The sequence below is a fragment of the Ursus americanus genome, chromosome 26, assembly GCF_024610735.1.
Source record: "Ursus americanus isolate L20-20 chromosome 26, mUrsAme1.1.p, whole genome shotgun sequence".
NCBI classification, from domain to species: domain Eukaryota; kingdom Metazoa; phylum Chordata; class Mammalia; order Carnivora; family Ursidae; genus Ursus; species Ursus americanus.
Window position 1 is genome coordinate 8,130,253 of NC_142152.1, and position 20,342 is coordinate 8,150,594.

General features: G+C 35.6%; 1 protein-coding gene across 3 annotated transcripts in view; it reads left to right on the forward strand.

Annotated features, from left to right (window-relative positions):
- Positions 1 to 20,342, forward strand: part of MNAT1 (MNAT1 component of CDK activating kinase) — a 199,507-nt gene that overhangs the window by 68,855 nt on the left and 110,310 nt on the right. For all 3 annotated transcript variants that reach the window (XR_015721772.1, XM_045810491.2, XM_087855981.1), the window contains exons 4-6: positions 5,478 to 5,581; positions 12,876 to 13,016; positions 17,793 to 17,918. Coding sequence is in view for 2 of the 3 variants with exons in the window: in XM_045810491.2 (XP_045666447.1) it covers positions 5,478 to 5,581; positions 12,876 to 13,016; positions 17,793 to 17,918 (371 nt within the window). In the remaining variant the exon portion in view is untranslated. The remainder of the gene's footprint in view (positions 1 to 5,477; positions 5,582 to 12,875; positions 13,017 to 17,792; positions 17,919 to 20,342) is intronic.

Here is a 20,342-nt window from a genome sequence, read left to right on the forward strand (position 1 = left end):
GCCTGTGTTAAAATCCTGGTTACAACATTTACTGGCTATATAACTTGGATGTAGTTATTTAATGTCTTTAAACCTTATCTATAAAATGTGAATAATAGAAGTACCTATCTCATAAGGTAATTGGGAGGATTACATGATATAATTAGGCCAGATGCTGGACATGGGGCCTGTGATACGTACTTTTGTAGATACTTGATACAACGCACAGTGTAGAGTGTATTCTTCAAGCAAAATTTTGAAGAGATCACTTCAAGCAAACAAATGAAGCAAAGCCTCTCTGGTTGGAATTGCTTAGTCTTTCTTTCCATTGGTTCTTGAAGAGGCTCCAAGGATTCTTCAGGACTCACAGAGAGGGAAAAGCAATGTAAGATAAAATTGGATTTTCATTTTTCAAGGCATTGTGGCTGCAGAAGCAATGAGTGAACTGAGTGACTGAATGACATAATCAGAAATTTGTTTTAGTAGGGTTAATTGGTAGCTGATTCAATTAAAGGAAGGACAGTTTATTCCTTTAATAAATACTTCTTCAGCAACTAGCACAGTGCTAGACATTATTTAATTCGTGAAGCAAGGATACTTTCAGTTCTTCCCTGTTGTCACTTGATCATATAGTGTCCTGTATTATTACTTCAGTTTATGTGTTTAGAGGTGATCTCCCTAATGAGAGATCTTTAGTCTTTGAAAATAGGAAATATTTTGTATGCTCAGCACCGTAGTGTTGGGAACGGAATAGATAATCATTGAATTCTCCTTTCCTCACTTCTTTTCCTTATGTCTGGATGATACAGAGATTGTATGGTCTTTTAGTGCAAGACAAAGTGTAAGCAAAGAATGCTGTGTATGTGTATACATATTATATGAAGTAGAAAGAGATTTTTATATGAGCTGTAAATAATGTTTTCAACATTTATAAGAGAGGGAAGTTCTTTCTAGTTAGGGATGTCAGGGAGAACTTCATAGAAAAGGTAGTTTTTGGGTAGACATTTAAAAATTGGGTTTAGGGGCCCCTGGGTGGCTCAGTCATTAAACGTCTGCCTTCGGCTCAGGGCGTGATCCTGGCGTTGTGGGATCGAGCCCCGCTTCGGGCTCCTCGCTGGGAGCCTGCTTCTTCCTCTCCCACTCCCCCTGCTTGTGTTCCCTTTCTCGCTGGCTGTCTCTCTCGCTGTCAAATAAATAAATAAAATCTTAAATAAATAAATAAATAAATAAATGTTCTTTCAAAAAATAAAACTTGGGTTTAATTTCAGTAGTAAGAATGGGGATCAGGCATTCTAGGCAGAATGGTGTGATCAAAGGAACTGGAACAGGAAATGTAGGGGACATTTGGGAAATGCAGACTGCTTTCAAGAGAGGTCTTTATTAAAAAGAGAGAAAAATAGTTATAGCCAGATTGTGAAGGGTTCTGAATTCTAAGGTTTGATATTTTTTCTAGTAAAAGGGGGAAAGGCAGAAGGGATGAGAGGACTGTGTATGGGATGGTAGAGGTGCAAGGTAATTAGAGGTGTGCTTCAGAAATATTAGTGTGACAGCATTGTATATTATGGATTGGGTTAGAGTGTAGGGTCATCTCCTTCCTGAAGATAGGAAGTTAAGTCAGAGATTATTATAAATGATCCTGGGAGAAATACGATCTGGCTTGGTATATTGTCAGGGCACTTTGAGAATAAGGGCAGCTTTAAAGAGATTTTGGTGGTAGAATCGTTGGATTTGGCTACTGCTACTTGTAGAATGCAAAGGAGAGTGGGTCAAATGAATCAAGTATTAAATCTTGGTGTCTTAGCATGGTAATCATTAACAGATAAAGGTTTTACAAGGAAGAACACGTTTGGAGATAATTATGTGTTTGGCTTTCTGAAATGCACTTTGAGATAGTGTCAGCTTTTCCTGGCATTTATTTGGTTGAAACTATGGGAAGTGATGAGATTGCCCAAAAAATAGAGAGGGTAGGAAAGAGGGCAAAAGCCAGAACCATACAGATTACTTAGAGACTAAGAAGAGTCAGAGATGGAAACAGGAAGGAGTAGTTGGAGTAGTAGGACACAGATCAGGAGAATGTATTAAATTAGTCAAGAGAAGTAAGTGCCTAAGGGAAAGTAAGTGATCCCTATTGTTAAGTGGGTATAGATACTGAGGATGGTAGAGTTTGTAAAAGATTATTGGATTTGGTGGCTCAATAGATCACCTGTTAAATATAAGGAGTAAAGTGTGAGTGATTGGCAAAGATAGCAGAATCACACTCCATTAACAAGTGTATCACAATTGACTTCTTTGTTTTGTGTTGGGGCCAGAGTGCGATTTATGGTGAATGCCTAGAATTTCATACTAGCCAGATTCCCTGGTTTACCACTTATTACTATTTTCTTTTCTACTTTGTGGTAAAAAAGCTGGAGAGGTAGCTAGAGGGCTATTGTTTCTCAATTTCTCATTTCTCCCAGAGTTTTAAAATTGCATATAATAGAATTGATGATTGCTTTTCTTTTTTCTTTTCTTTTTTTTTTTTTTTTAAGATTTTATTTATCTATTTGACAGAGATAGAGACAGCCAGCGAGAGAGGGAACACAAGCAGGGGGAGTGGGAGAGGAAGAAGCAGGCTCATAGCGGAGGAGCCTGATGTGGGGCTCAATCCCATAACGCCGGGATCACGCCCTGAGCTGAAGGCAGACGCTTAACCGCTGTGCCACCCAGGCGCCCCTGCTTTTGTTTTTTTCTACATACCTAAGCGAGCCTGGATTTTTAACAGTGATTATGATAAGTTGATATTCTGAAATCCTTTGGCCTTTTGAGGAGATAAAAATGAAATAATGGATGAGATTGGTCTTTAGAGTATGTTTGATACCTTATTCAACAACATAGGTAACCCTATGTTGGGCGCCCAATATTACTTTTCAATTCTTATAAGCCTCTATAATCCCAAAATCTAGGAACTATTTAACTTTGTCTGTCTGGCTTATTTTACTTGGTGTAATACTTTCCAGGTCCGTTCATGTTGTTGCAAGTGCCAAGATCTCATCTTTTTCATGGCTAATATTCCATTGTATGTATATATACCACATCTTCTCTAGTCATTTCTTTATTGATGGACATGTGAATTGCCTCCATATCTTGGCTATTGTAAATGATGCTGCAGTAAACATAGGGGTGCATATATCCTTTTGAATTAGTGCTTTTGTTTTCTTTGGTAAATACCTAGTAGTGAAATTACTTGGATCATATGGTATTTCTACCTTTTCTTGTTTGAAGAACCTTCATATTGTTTTCTGCAGTTAACTATATTAATTTACATTCCCACCAACAGTGTATGAGGGTTCATTTTTTTCTGCATCTTTGGCAACACTTGCTATCTCTTTTTTGATTTTAGCCATTCTTACAGGTGTAAAGTGATATCTCATTGTGGTGTAGATTTGCATTTTCCTGATGGTTAGTGATATTGAGCATCTTTTCATGTATTTGTTGGCCACTTTTTGTCTTCTTTGGAAAACTGTTTATTCAGGTCCTCTGCTTTTTAATTGGATTATTTGTGTTTTTGGTGTTGAGTTGTATCAGTTCTTTGTAAATTATATATATTAACCCCTTATCAGATATATCATTTGCAGATATGTTCTCTCATTCAGCGGGTTGCCTTTTTGTTTTGTTGATGGTTTTCTTCACTGTGCAAAAAGCTTTTTATTTTGATGTAGTCTCAATAGTATATTTTGGCTTTTGTTTCCCTTGCCTTAGAAGACATACCATATGATTTCACTTTTATGTGTAATCTAAAAAACAAACAAATGAATAACCAAAGTAGAATCAGACCTATAAATATAGAGAATAAACTGAACATTGCCAGTGGGGAGGGGGTGAGAGGATGCATTACATGGGTGAAGGGAAGTAGGAGATACAGGCTATGAGTTATGGAATGAATAAGTCACAGGGATATAAGGTATGGCATAGGGAATATAGTCAGTGGTGTGTAATAGGGTTGTATGGTAACAGATGGTAACTACACTTGTGGTGAGCATAGCATAACCTATAGTTGCTGACTCACTATGTTGTACACCTGAAACTAATGTAACATTGTGTGGCAACTATACTCAAATAAAAAAAGCAAGGAGAGCAAGTAAAAGAAAAAAGTCTAGGAACTATTTGAGATGGTTGTTGAGGGAAGGAGTGAGATGGGGAAGGAATTTGTAAAAGTATGGCTTAGAGCATAGTTATTTAGGGTAGATCAAACCTGTTCATAGGACAAGCAAGAAGTAAGGATAAGTAATTGGAGAGGGGATAGAATGGCTGATAATGGATGGACAAGGATTACAGAAGAAGCCAAGCGAGGTCTGAATTGAATTATGGAATAGAAGAGTCTTAATGATGTGGATTTTTCTTTAGACAGGCTGATGCAAACAGGATAGGTTAGTTGGTACTTTATAATATGAATTTGTATATACCAAAAGAGGTGCTTTGGTTGTTATTCAGAGTATCATGGTGACTGATGTAAATGTAAGGCATTATTTTGAGTTGGAATTCTATAAAATTATGAAATTATTAAATTCTATAAAAATTATGAAATTATTAAATTATTAAAAAATTAATTAAAAATTATAAAAAAATTCTAACTCATTGAAAATTTATCACTTTTTTGAACATACCTCAGTGGCTTCTTATTATGAAATTATTTTAGTTATCTTAAGTTTGGCTGCCAGTTTATCCCTTACATTCCTAGTTAAGCTATGCTCTATTTCATACTCTAGATCTAGACTATATGGGAAATAATTCAGGCTTGTGTGCAGCCATGTTGGAGACCGTTGGAATGTGAATAAAACTTATTTTTGTGGGGACGCTTGGGTGGCTCAGTTCTTTAAGTGTCTGCCTTCGGCTCGGGTCGTGATTCCAGGGTCCTGGGATTGAGCCCTGTGTCAGGCTCCCTGCTCAGTGGGGAGTCAGCTTTTCCCTCTGCCCTTCCCCCTGCTTGTGCTCTCTCTCTCTCTCTCCCCCTTTCTCTCTCTCAAATAAATAAAATCTTAAAACTTGTTTTTGTTTGCTGTAAATTATACAAATATATAATAATTTTTTATTCTTTTGGATAATTTTTCTATTTGTGGAGCACAGATTCTTTTCAGTATTGATTCTGACCAGTGTAGTAGATCCCAGACTTGCTCTTTTTACTTAACAAATCTAAGTAATCTTTTATATGCTTTTAAAGTTAGACTGGGGCCTATAAAAATCAAATCTAATATGATTATGGCAAGCATATACCTTAGGTTTTCTGGGGTGATTCAGAGATTTAGGTATTCTGCATGATAGTCTGACAGTCTTAGAGTTGGCTTTGAAAACATAGTTGCTGAACTAGAATTAGCCTCTAAAATAGATAGTAGGTAAAAGGACATAAAAGAGCTGTAAGTAATAATCTGATGAATTAAGTCACTGTGATGAATTTTTTTTATTATCTACTCAAGATCTATATTAAAACAATATTTCATGTCATTGTTTCCTTTCTGATGCAGTTTTCAATTTGACCAACAATGTGGATTTGGACAACACCAAAAAGAAAATGGAGATGTACCAAAAGGAAAACAAAGATGTCATTCAGAAAAATAAGTTAAAGCTGGTTGGTTGCTAAGTATTTTCTTCTTTTGTGTTAGAAATTAATACTTCCATATGATCCCTGAAAAGCTGTCTTTTCCTAAAATGAGTTAAATTTACAAAGAATTAGCTGAAATCCAGACCGGAAATACTGTATATGTATATAGGCACGTAGACAGGAGGCACACTGTAGCTATAACAACTTTGATGGCATTACTAAAATATATTCTATAAAGGAACAATTGTGTGCATGCAGAGATTTGTCTTAGCTTATACAATTTAGCTGTCGTGTCTTTAATACTTGCCTTTCTAGTTTTGGAGGAAAGCAGAGGTACTTATTTTTGAGGTACTTTATCAGGAATTTGTGATTGTTGGTCAAAATGATACAAGTCATATCTGGATCACATACCTTGTGTTTTCATTTTGTGTTTAGAAGGACTTTCTCCTTATAGTCTTTTTTTTTTTTTTTTTAAGATTTTATTTATTTATTCGACAGAGATAGAGACAGCCAGCGAGAGAGGGAACACAAGCAGGGGGAGTGGGAGAGGAAGAAGCAGGCTCATAGCGGAAGAGCCTGATGTGGGGCTCGATCCCAGAACGCCGGGATCACGCCCTGAGCCGAAGGCAGACGCTTAACCGCTGTGCCACCCAGGCGCCCCTTTCTCCTTATAGTCTTAGGAGTGTTTCATTTAGGTACTTCTTCCTTGCCAGAAAGCTCTCAAGGAATTGACTACATTTTCGTTCCGTTCATACCCAGCCTAACTTCCCTAGAAAGGTGTCTCATTTCTGAGAGGATCAGGGTGCCATAAAAATGACTTTCTTTGCCCAGTAGCCTTCTCTGGGTACATTAGAAAATACATGCAAAATAGGTATGCCTAGGTAACTTGTTGATTAGCCCCATTTAACTCGTTAATGGAAGGATGTTCCTTTCAAGTGAATACTTTTTTCATTTAGCATTTTAAGCTAGGAAGTACTGAGAGTTGCTCTGAAAGAATAATCTAATTTCAGGCTGGTTATTTATTTTAAGGCAGAAATTTCTAATTATCTGAAAACTTTATAATGATAGGTTATTGAATAAAACAAATACTTTATTTCAGTGAGAATGTTTGAACTGCTTTTATTCTTTTTATTCTATTAATATTTAATACCTCACCATGTTTTTTTTTTTAAAAGATGTTATTTATTTATTTATTTAACACAGATAGAGACAGCCAGCAAGAGAGGGAACACAAGCAGGGGGGAGTGGGAGAGGAAGAAGCAGGCTCATAGCGGAGGAGCCTGATGTGGGGCTCGATCCCATAACGCCGGGATCACGCCCTGAGCCGAAGGCAGACGCTTAACCGCTGTGCCACCCAGGCGCCCCAATACCTCACCATGTTTTAACTAAGTGATTTGGTCAGTAATTCATTAACATTTATTAACTAATTCTGTGCAGAATATTATACCTTCTAATGATACTGACCTGGGTATTTGGTATTGGCATAAACATACAGACATAGGACCACATTTTTTAAGACGGTGCTAGTTGGTATATATCAGTAGCTGTGGTATCACTGAGTAGAGCCCAGCTCTCTTGTGGCCCATGGAGCATGGACTAACTTAACATGGTTGATGTCTTTTTACTAATCTTAAGATAGCAACTTGCTTTTCATGTCTCTGTGAATGTTGAAGTCTCCCTGTTCTAAAAACATCAAAGTTATATCAAAGAAGAAAAGAAAAAAAGTCTTTTGCATGATTAGTCACATAAAGCGACCCATTTCTGACGTAGAGAAACTATTACTGAGTTGTCTGCTAAGGAGATCTTATTTGTTTCATGGAGCTGGTAACTGTCATCAATCAGTGTGAGCATGGAGAAACTGAATATGATCTAACGTTCAAGTAGAGTCTTAGTGAAGATTAGCTTAATATTTATTCTATTCTATTCTACTTATTTATTATTTAATTGAACTACAGTTAACACAAATTGTTACAGGAGTTTCAGGTGTACAATATAGTGATTCAACAAGCGTATGCAATATGCTATGCTCGTCACAAGTGTAGCTATCTTCTGTCACCATACAACACTATTATAATACCACTGACTTTATTCTCTATGCTGTACCTTTTATCTTTTAGTTTATTCATTCCATAACTGGAAGCTTGTATCTCCTACTCCCCTTCACCCATTTTGCCTGTCCCCCTACCCCTTTCCCCACTGGCAACCACCAGTTCGTTCTTTGTATTTATGGGTCTGTTTCTGCTTTTTGTTTGTTTGTTTATTCGTTTGTTTTATTTTTTAGGTTTCACATGTAAGTGAAATCATATGGTATTTGTCTTTCTTTGACTTCTGACTTATTTCATTTAGTATAGTACCCTCTGGGTCCATCTGTGTTGCTGCAAATGGCAAGATCTCATCCTTTCTTTATGGCTGAGTAATATTCCTGTGTGTGTGTGGTGGGGAGGGGCAGGGTGTGTGTGTATACTACATCTTTTTCATCCATTCAGCCGTCAGTGGACACTTGGGTTGCTCCCTTATCTTGGCTATTCTAAATAATGCTGCAATAAATATAGGGGTGCACATAATCTTTTTGAATTATTGTTTCATTTTTTTGGGGTAAATATCAAGCAGTGGAATTACTGGACCATATGATATTTTATTTTTAATATTTTGAGGAACTTCCATATTGTTTTCCACAGTAGCTATACCAATTTACATTGCCACCAGTAGTGCACAAGAGTTCCTTTTCCTCCACATCCTGGCCAACACTTGTTATTTAAAATCAGCTTAATTTTTATTTTCAATTCTCTAGATTCTCATGAGCAGCAGAGATTGCTGTATAGAATGTCTATCAGTTTAGCAAAATAAAAAAATCAGTTCAATAACATTTGTTGACCATCTGCTAAGCATATTGCACAGGAAGATGAATAAGAAGCCAGGTAATTTCAATGTAATGTCATAAGCATTTGGAAAGTGCTGCGTGCTTGTTATAGGAGTATGGAGGAGGGATACCTAATCCATTCTGAGAATATTGGGAAAGGCATTCCAGGTGAGATGATGCCTGAATGGGAGCCTTAAAGGACAAGTAGAACTTAACAAGGTGAAGAAGATGGGACAAGGGTAGAAATAGGGGTTCCGCACAAGAACATTCCAGGCAGAAAGAAATCATAAGCAAAGGCAAGAAGGCACGGGCAATCACAGAGAGTTCTGAGAGGTTTTAGTAGTTTTATATTGCCAAAGTTCAATAGAGGGAGAGTTGAAGTTGGAGAAGTAGAAAGGGCATAGGTCACATAAGGAAATTTATTATGAAAAGTAATTTGGGCTTACATAGACCAATTGTTTGTGTGTGTGTGTGTGTGTGTGTGTGTGTGTGTGTGTTTAGAGGGAGAGAGAGAAAGTGGCAGGAGGGGCAGAGGGAGTGGGAGAGAGAGAATCCTAAGCAGGTTCCACACCCAATGCAGAGCCTGACCATGGGGCTTGATCCAACAACCCTGAGATCATGACTGAAATCAAGGGTCGGACATTTAACTGACTGAGTCACCCAGGTGTCCCAGTTGTTTTTATCTTTTAATAGGTGAACCTTTCTTCAAATGAAAGCTTGCTCGGAATACTTTTGTTAAAGTGATAATGGGAAGAGGGGTAGGCTGAATTTTCATCTGCTCAATCTCTTCTGTAGTGTACCTTAGGCATCTTGCTAGGGAGTTCCAAGATTCCTTGGAGTAATGTTATAAAAATGTGGCTGTGGATGATTGTCATTGAAGGGTTTGAAACCAAGCGGTAATAAGATATTGTCTGTGTTAGAATAAATGTAGTGGTTTGGTGGAGGTTGAATTTGAGAGAATCAAGCTTCGAGTTTGGGAAACCAATGGGAAGTTATTGCAGTCATGTTGGTGAATTTAGTGGTGACTTAAACAAGAAATGGAGAGGTGAGGATGAATTGGAGAGATAGTTTGAGTTTAAAATAGCAAGTCCTACTGATGGATTAGGAGTGGGAGGTGAAGGCAAGGGAGGTTGATTGGGTAAGGTAGTATCATTAGGAAGAACACAGAGACCTTTAGTTTTCAACCTGCTTCCCTTCTCTCAGTCCAAAACCTTCTTCATTGTCCCCACAGTGTTTCATTTTTAATGATGGCTGTTTTCCCAGTTATTCAGTCAGCTATCTAGCTAATCAATATTTATTGAGGCCTACTATGTCCAAGATACTTGCATATTTTATTTCAGTTAGAAAATTGAGGCTACCAGTTTCTCATTGTTAAAAATGATAGACTGTTGGTCTGAATCTCATTTGGCCTGTTGGCAGTGTTTGGTGTAGCCTTCTCCCTTGATACCAAAACCCTCCTCCTTAACTTCTGTGGGGCCACTCCATTCTCCTCCTCATCCTGCTGCTCTCACCTTCCCCTTTCATCTAGCTTTCCTTTCTGACTCTAAAACATGGTTCCTTTCAGTGCTTATCTTTATGAGTTAACCCTTTATACTAATTACTCTTCAAATGTTTCTGCAACACATTGTTTTTCTCCTGAGCTCCTAGAATTATACTATGTGATACATACATATATCTATAAACAGTTAATAGACATTTATTTCTTGATGTATCATAGGCACTTAATTCAGCATTCCAGAATGAATTTTTATTTTTTATTATTTATTTATTTTTAAAAGATTTTATTTATTTATTTGATAGAGAGAGAGACAGCCAGGGAGAGAGGGAACACAAGCAGGGGAGTGGGGGAGGAAGAAGCAGGCTCCCAGCGGAGGAGCCTGATGTAAGGCTTGATCCCAGAACGCCGGGATCATGCCCTGAGCCGAAGGCAGACGCTTAACGACTGAGCCACCCAGGCGCCCCCAGAATGAATTTTTAAATCTTTACCATTTGTTTCTACTATTATGTTCTTTATCCAAGTGTTCAAACCATATCTGGTCTGTCTTCCTATACTGTTGAGAGTCTCTCCTCATCGTTTTTCAAATCTGGTTCCCCCTCCATTTCTATTATTATTACCTTATTTAGGCCTCTCATCATTTGTTATTTGGGTTATTGAAATGTTCTAACTGGTTTTCCTGTCTTCAGTCGTGGCCTGATTGATCTGTACACTTTACTGCTTCTAGTTGTCTTTCTGAAGTTATCCCTCAAATTTCCTTAATGTCTTCCTGATTGTCTTAGTATGGCTCAGATTGCCTTAGTATGGTATGAGGACCCTCCATGATCTGCCCTGTGTTTGCCTTTTCAGTTTTATCTAGAATTTTTCCCCACACCCATACTTCATGACTTGGCCATACCACACATTCCAGCTTTATTCCTGTCTTTGCACCTTTGTTTTCTGTGCCTGAAATGCTGTTCCACTCTCCAGTGGGGGCAAATACCTACTGTTTGAAGTCTTAGCTCAACCTCTTAGGTTTCCTAGGGCTGCTGTAACAAATTACTAAAAATTGGGTCACTTATAACAACAGGAATTTATTATAGTTGTAGAGTCTAGAAGTCCGAAATTAAGGTGTGATCAAGGTCATGCTTTCTCTAAATTCTCTAGGGAAGAATCCTTCCTTGCCTCTTCTAGCGTCTGGTGGTTTTCAGCAACCTTCAGTGCCATGCTCATCTGTACCTTTGTCCTCATATGGCCTTCTCCTGTGTCTGTGTCTACGTTTCTAGTATGACCCCATCTTAACTTGATTACATCTGCAAAGACCTTATTTCCAAATAAGGTCACATTTATAGGTACCAGGGGTTAAGACTTCAACATATATTTTGGGGGGATACATTTAACCCACAATACTCTGTATGAAATCTTTTCTTTCTCTGGGTGTGCTTTATCACTGCAAGGAGAGTTTACCACTCTATCAATTCTGTTTTCACTGTACCCTCTTTAACACTTGTTACACTTCATTGATTATGTGTCACTGTTTTACTATAAGGCTCATCTTTTTCTGCTTATATGCTTCAAATCAAGTAGTTTACTTTTCCAGCTTTCATATCTCAGCCCCTAACTTTTTACATTTATTCCTACTAATCCTTCTAGATCAAATTTGAATTCTCTTCTCCACCAGGGGCCTGAGTTAGAGTAGCAGCCTTGCCAATAGAGAAGGAAAAGTTTGTAAAATCATAGGGAGAGATGCCATTAGGATGTAGCAACTGATTTAATTTAAGGGGAACGGGGGTGGGGGGCAGAGAGGGAGTAACAGAGGTGAATTTATGGTTTCAGATGGAGTTGACTGAGACGTAGGTGTGCACTTAGTGGACGTAAGGAGTATAGGAGTATGATCAGCTTTGGGAGACCAGATGCTAAACTTAATTTTGGATTTAGTAGTGAGTTTGAATTGTAGGTGAAACATCTTTTTGTTCGAGAACTTTATCTAACGTGTGAATTTGAAAAAAAAATCTGATAGAGGGTTTTAAATATTATTTATATAAAATATATTTTTTCTCTGAGGTCTTTGTTATTCATATATTATATTCATGATGCTCAGACCTATTATGTTCTCTTCCTCCATTCTGTATTTACTTGAGGTGCCATAATTTTTCAGTGTTCTGTCAAATTAAAAAAAAAAAGAGCTTTAAAATAAAGCCATTTAGATTTTACTGTATTTTTCATTCATAAGAATTAAAGAGCAAAGACTAGGTATACTGTTGTTTTTAAGTATGACTTAGAGTTGGAGTAAATTTCAGAGTCTGGAATTATTTGATATTTCTGAGGATTTCCATAAAAGGAGAATGAGTAGAACCATGGTTCATTCTGTTTACATATTAGCTTTGAATTTTGAATTTTTCATTGCACAGATTTATATGCTTATGTTAAAAAATAACTTCAGTTTTTTACAACTTCTCTTAAATGAATACTATTTGGAACTCTAGCATCATGAAGACTTATTTCAGCTTGGGAAAAAACTCAGTACAGTGATAACTTTTCATTATCTGGAGTGTTCTGGAAATTGTTTCTATTAAATAAGCCAGTCTTTTCAATGGAGTGTTTCAATTATTAGCTCTGTATAAATTATTTCTGTGTTGTTTTTGTTGGGTTTTTGGTTTTGTTTTTCTTGCTAAATCTTCTAAAATGAATGACTTGAAACTATCTGTAATAATTATAAATAAATAAATCCATTGCTATACAGATTTCCTGCTGAGCACAGTGTACTTGTTTAGGTGTTTGTTTAATGGTAGGTGTCATTCTCTTTGATAGTACCATGTCCACATGAAGTAAAATGAACTCTAGTTCCTTCGGAGTAAAAATGGTGCTCTATTAAACTGTAAGTGACTAGTGTGTTTTATGCTTCCAAAAAGAAAGTGTCAGAGTGTAGTTAGGATTGATTTTGGTTACCAAATTTATTCCATGCTGTATATAAATATTTGTTTTAGACTCGGGAACAGGAGGAATTGGAAGAAGCTTTAGAGGTAGAAAGACAGGAAAATGAACAAAGAAGACTGTTTATACAAAAAGAAGAACAACTGCAGCAGATTCTAAAAAGGAAGAATAAGCAGGCTTTTTTAGATGAACTGGTATGTATTAATGCTAAGTGCATTCAGAGTTTATCTTTCCTATTTATTTTGCTGGATAATGGCATTTAAATGGCATTTCTACTGTATACTCAGTGCTGGTGTATTCAACTTCTGTTCCTTCATTTAAAAAAAACAGCCTTTCAATATCCGTTTTATTTTCAGATGAAAGAGCAATATAACTGATGTAAGATAGTGTACTATTAATAGGTTATTTATGTGTTTTTAAGCTTACTGACTAAAACTCATTGTTTTCAGAGCAATTTTCTCCTAATTAATACTGGCTTTCTTATAACTAGCTCATTTCAAGTGTTTTGGCTTCATGGTGAAATTTATAGTGATTCTACTTCTCTGTGAGAACTGTGTTTCATATTTTTGCATGAGAAAAAAATATATTTGAAAGAAATGGCAGTGTTTTGTGAGTTATTTGTGTTTCCCAATAGTTAGCTCCCCAAGTATTCACCATTGTTAGATAACAGCAGTAATAATAACTGAGGTTTATGAAGTGTTCCATAGATTTGACAATATATTATTTGATGCTTATGAGCTGAGGTGATACTGATAAAATCACAGTAGAAGTGGTCCTGTCCAGAAGAGTCTATTTGCATTCTTCCCTTTCCTTTTCTGTCCACGTAATTAATTTATATGTGGTGTTAGCATACTTTAATTCATTGGTTTTGTTGTTATGGTGTTTGTTACTCTATAATTGGGTAAGTGTGTGTGTGTGTATTTTTCTGCTGTTCTTTTGGCCAAAAGTCAGCTAACCAGGAATAAAAAGAGAAAACAAGGTAATTAAATTAGAAGTAGGTGAGAGAGTAAAGGAAAAGTGAGAGTAAGGACATTAATGAGGCTTAGATAGAAAATGCTTATCATAAACCCTATCTGCTTTGTGTAAGTGGAATATAAATTGGGTTTTAAAAATGAAGACAGTAGCATATAAAATAGAGTATGGTATTTTCCTTAGCAATTTCCATTAATTTTTCTTGGAACTATTAAGTGTCAGTTGTGGCTTTTAACAGTTGAAATGATACATGTGTTTCACATTTTTTGTTGACATTATCTTGTGAGAAATTAAGAACTTTAAAGAATGAATTAGTAAACATTGATGTTAAAATTATTTTATTGAAAGTTTCTTTCCCCCATTATTTTACACAAAGAGGAACACACTTTCCTTGGTAACCCTTCTCCTTTGTTCAATTAATTGAATTAATTCCAAATATAGAACTTAGATATGAAATGAAAATACAGTTTAACATTTAAAAATATTTCATCTAATGTAGTTTTTAGATTTAATTTTGAGGTTAGCTAGCTTTGCATAGCAATTACTCTTGGATATTTTTTTAGCCCTCAAAGTAATAAGTTTTGCTGCCTCATTGAGCTGCTGCTATTGGCATGAAGCTCCCGTTTAATTCAGTGGGGCATGAAGCAAGTTGTGAAACTGCCAATGTTGTACGTTGTGTATAATCTGGAGTTAATATTGGTTTTTGTGAGCTCCCCCCCCCCCGCAACTTCCTGTTTTCTTCACCTGCAAGTCATTACTGCACATACTTTCTTCACTATTTAGATCATGTAACATGGTGGTTAAATAATCCTTAGCAATTTACTGTACTCATTAGAACAATTAATTACAACAGATTGTTTTAGAATATCAGTACGTTTTGAATTTCTGGTTTCCTATTTATTTCTTAAAAATTCTGTTGTTTTAATTTTTTAATATTCATTAATTTTTTTGTTAAAATATGACCATATGTTTTAGTGCTTATTGACTAATTGAAAGTATTTATGAAATTTCTTTTTATCTTCCTGAATCCCTAATAAGTAAAAAAAAATATTCTATTTCTTTTTCAATGTTTGTTCATGTATTAGATTCTATAAAAAAGATAATATTGGCATTTGTGAATATGTCTGGATGCTTAAATCTTAGAATTATTCTCTGGATCTAATTTAGGCAACAAGTATTACTTAGTAGAATTTTTTTCTCCTGTTTTTGGGTTTGGTTTTGTGCTAATGGTCACTTTTTAACCTTTAAAAAGCATTATATTATACTGTATATGACAGGATTTTAATGTTATGGTCTTAATGTTTATGGCTTAGCATTTACCATAATGTTGCCTAAAAAGTCCATTTATTTAATCCTAACTGTAAATTCAATTTTTTTAACAGTTTGGAAAAAGAATTTTAAACAGGTCCTGACTTATTAAATCTTTTTATATTCCTATTTGAAAATTCTCTTCAGTTATGTCTTAAATTTTGTTAAGGGTTAATATTGTTGTCAAATGTAGTAGCTGATTTTTATTAGAAATATTGTTTGCCAGATGGCTTGCTTAAAGTCAGTTAAAATAATCTTTAAAAAATGGCCATTATAAAGTTTTTAATGAGTATTACAGGCAGTCTTATTAAAATTTCTTTAAATATTAAACAGTATACCTTCAGGCAATTAATGTAGTTTAGAGAACCTTTCAAGATAGACTGGAAAGCTAAGAAAAATTAAATAACTTACAAGGCTGAATCTGCATTTTATGTATTCCTGAAAGCATGTATGTTCCCATAGTTTATTTTACTCTGTAGATTTTTGTTGTTAGAGCTCCTGCTTAATTCTAATTTAACATTCACAGGGATTTTCAGGCTTCAGAGTTTTGAATGCTAAAATGGAATAAAGCAGATTGAAGTAAATTGTATGCCTTAATGTCAAAATTAGTTTTAGATTCCTAGAACATTTAATTTTTATTAAATTTTAGCTGTATTACCAAGACATTTTAATATTCAGGTCCTTTTATGTGAAAGCAAAACCAGGATTAAAACAGGCCAAAGTATTGATTAACAACCTTTTTGAAGTAACCGCATTGTCTTGCTTTTAGGCAAGGACTTTCACTTATTAGAGTAAATACCAGGTATGGAAGAGCATTTGAATTCACTTAGAGTGTAAGTTGAGAAGGAATGCCAAGAAATTTATTTTTTTTCTGTTAGTTTTTACATATGAAAAGATAGTAATGGGTTTTAAAAGGTATTTTGGGCCATAGCCCATTTAAAATTTTACATTTTATTATAAAATTCTTTTTTTTTCACATTTTATTTAAAGTTCTGTTTTAAAAAAAAGTCTTTATTTATTTGAGAAAGTAAGCGAGCAGGGGTGGGGTGGGGGTAGGAGCAGAGGGAAAGGGACAAGCAGACTCCTCACTGAGCATGGAGCCTGATGTGGGGCTCAGTCTCATGACCCTGAGGTCTGACCTGGGCTGAAATCAGGAGTTGGACACCCGACCAACTGAGCCACCCAGGTGCCGCTTTTCTGTAAAATTCTTAATGGAAATCTAGAATAGCTGCAGAAATTCACAGTAGTACTGTTACTAATGCAGAATTAATGCTTTATTGTAGAATATGAAAGGTATTCAAGTATATTCTCATAGTATGTTTCACTCATTCTCCTTCCTTATTGCTAAAGGTCCCAAGGCTCTATTTTATAAATAAAATTTGTGTTCTTTCAAATAAAAAATTTTAATCTTTGTAAATTGCTCTTGCAAAGCACTTCTGTTACCAAGTCTTTAGGTACAAATTTATTCTAGGACTATTCTGTTGAAATAAATTGCTTGTTATTTGAATTACTTCTGTACTGTAGCCTTAAAACAGTTCCTTTAAATATGTTAATTAACTAGATTTGTGGCTTAAAAATATTCTTAAGTTGTTAGATTTGGAAAGAAAATTAGATTCTACTATATTTTTACTTTCATACTATGAGATGTTAAGCAATATAATGTTTTTAAGGATTAAATTCTGTAGGGTTTTTAAAGATTAAATAAATGAACTTTTGAGGCAATATTATGGTAAATGCTAAGCCATAAGCACTCTAGTTATTATTTTAAAAATCTGTAGGCTATTTGAAGAATATGTGTGTTTTTGTAGGTAGCCTTGGTATAGGAGATAGAAATGTGTTTGTAACCTTCAGTTTTGTTTACACATATAAAGTACTGTGTTTGTATGTATGATCTCCTTCCTTCTGCATGTGTTTCTATGTTCTTATTTAACTGAAAACTCAGAAGAGAAGAGGTTTGGATACTTTTAGTTTAGACCTTAGTTCCACAGCAGTTTAAACGTGTAAGAGAACTTTATGTTAAACAGGATAAATAAGGCTACATATAAGAATTAGTAATTTGCTTGTTATTAATATGTATGTGTGCAGATTTGTGTAAATAGTAGCCCTGATTTAGTATCAATATATTAGAAATATTTACTATCATTTTGTTAATCAAGAAAATCTAGACTTAATTTCTAAAAATAAGTCTATAAAGGAGAAAATAAATATATTTTTGGTTGTACTTAACAGTTGTTCCATTTTGCAAAACAGAACAAGGATCATTTCCAAACGGCCTCAGGTGAAATCTAATGGGAAACAATTGTAGACTGGTCTGAATTCACTGGTAGAAGAATGTCTTAGATAAACATCTGATCTAAGTTATAGTACTTTGTATTACTTTTTGTGATTAGCTTTTAGTTTTTTTTAGTTTAATAAATATGTTTGGCTTTGCTAGATGAAATAAGACCCTATTATATTTTCTTTAATGTGGATTTTATAAAAATACTTTTTTGCAGGTTATGTTGATTTATGAATCTCGAACAGCCTTTTCTTATTATGGAATGTTAAAATTTTTTGTGAAGTGTTTTCCGTAAAGTGAATATTTAGGTTGACATCAAATGCTTATGAAAAGGCATAATTTAAAATAAAAGACTCGTTGCTCATTAGTTTTTCCTTTTAACTTTCATATTGCACTTTTACTTTTCTTACAGGAGAGTTCTGATCTCCCTGTTGCTCTACTTTTGGCTCAGCATAAGGATAGATCTACCCAGTTGGAAATGCAACTTGAGAAACCTAAACCTATAAAACCAGTGACATTTTCCACAGGCATCAAAATGGTAAGCTGTATTTTAATTGCTTGTTTGAAGAATGTATTTCAAGGATTGCAGTTTATAACTTTATATTGATTTCTACAGTTAAATTGGTAGGTTCATATGTTTAAGAACAGTATCTGAGCTAGGCTAGACATGTAGAAACATGAATACATGCAGTGTATGGGGAAAGTGAAAAGTAATAAATAATTTTCAAAGTATACAACACAATTTTGTTGTACATGATATTGGGTTTGTATGTTTTTTTCTTATTCTACATAAATTTTTAAGCTTGTGGTGTAGAAAAACATTCTTTCTTTTCTTTTTTTTTTTAAAAGATTTTATTTATTTATTTGACAGAGATAGAGACAGCCAGCGAGAGAGGGAACTAAGCAGGGGGAGTGGGAGAGGAAGAAGCAGGCTCATGGCAGAGGAGCCTGATGTGGGGCTCGATCCCATAACGCCGGGATCACGCCCTGAGCCGAAGGCAGACGCTTAACTGCTGTGCCACCTAGGCGCCCCTAGAAAAACATTCTTAAAAGAAAATGCAGACTTCTGGTTTCTGGTATGGCATATAAGAAGCTTGGATATTGCCATCTCATTCTAACGAGTAAAAGCTAAGCATATTGAAAAATCAACAACTTTTCTTAGATCCATAAATGAAGAGAGGTCACAAGGCAAACCACTGCCCTCAAAATTGGAGAGATCGGTAGAGAATACACTGAATCACAACTTAACCAGAGTAGCAACCTTGCCAGGAACTAGTGCTGGTATAGGTAAATCTGATTATAGTTGACAAATTGCTGAAGGCTCAGTGTGGACAGCTTTAAGAGTTCAGAACTCTGTAGGGGAACCAGTTATTGAGGGCCCCTGCACTTTTGTGAGTTTCACTTCTTGCATCTCTATCAGGTTCTCTTAGTGAATATTAGAGAAAAATCCCCTCTTGCTTTTAGCAGAGAAAAGGGAAAAGGAATAATTTTGAAATATACCAGAGCATTTTGTTCTTCTTAATAAGGCCTACCCTCAGGAAAAACTATTTCATCAGAGCCTAACCGACTGGAGTTTATGAGAACCTGCCTGATGTAGGAGAAGGGAAATACTGAATTCCAGCTGCTCAAGCCTTCTGTATGGGAGAAGGGAAACAACATAACTTCAGCCTACTCTAACCATTCTGCCCTCCCTAAGGGGTGGTGGGATGGATTGAGAAGCACTTGTGAAGTTCATAGTCTAGAAGCACAGGCTCTTTAAAGGACTGAGACCTGATCATAGAACTATAAAATGCTCTGCCACCCCCCACACCTCACCACACATTGCTAAAGGCCTGTTTATAGCAGTGCCTTTTCCCTAGTCCATTATGCCTTGGTTGTCAAGAAAAAATTTATAAAACATACGAAAAGGCAGAAAATACAGTTGGAAGAGACAGAGCAAGCATCAGAACCAGGCTTAGATATGGCAGAGGTGTTGGAATGATCAGGCTGGAATATAAAACAATTGTGATTAATAGGCTAAAGGTGCTAATGGATAAAGTAGACAACATATAAGAAAAAGTAGGCAATGGTAAGGAGAAGGATGGAAATTCTGAGAAAGAACCAAAAAGAAATGCTAGAGAAAAGAACGCTAATAGAAATGAGGAATAGCTTTGATGGGCTCATTAGTAGACTAGGCACCCTGATGAAAGAATCTTTGAGCAAGAGGATACATCAATACACTCCTTGAAAACTGAAAACCAAAGAGAAAAAGACCAGGGGGGAAAAAAAACAGAAACAAACAGCAGAACAGAATATCCAAGGACTGTGGGATGACTATAAAAGGTGTAACACATGCATAATGGAAATAGCAGAAAGAGAATGAGAGAAAGGCACAGAATATTTGAAACAATAACAACTGAGAATTTCCCCCAAATTAACATCAAATACCAAACCAAAGATTCAGAAAGCTTGGAGAACACTAAGTAGGATAAATGTCAAAAGAACTACACCTAGGTATATCATTTGATTTTGGCTTGGATCATGATTTCAGGATTCTGGGATTGAGCCCCACGTTGGGCTCCATGCTCACAGGAGAGTCTCTTCTGCTCAAGGATTCTCTCTTTCCCTCTGCCCCTCCTTCTGCTCCTGCGTGCTGCTCTCTCTCTTTCTAAAATTAAGAAGTGAAGGAGAAATAAAAGATTATCAAAGGAGTTTTTTGCTAGGAGACCTTACTTGCAAGAAATGTTAAAAGAAGTTCTTTTAGAGCCAAGGAAAATGATATAGGCAGAAACTCAGATCTAAATAAAGGAAGAGCATCAGAGAAGAGTGAAGGTAAAAGAAAAACTTACTTTTTGTTCTTAATCTAACAGATAAGTTTAATAACAATACTGTATTTGAATATGTTTGCTTATGTGTGTGTTTATACACACATACCCCCTTATATATAAGTAAAGTGAAAGACAGTGATGATGCAAGATATAGG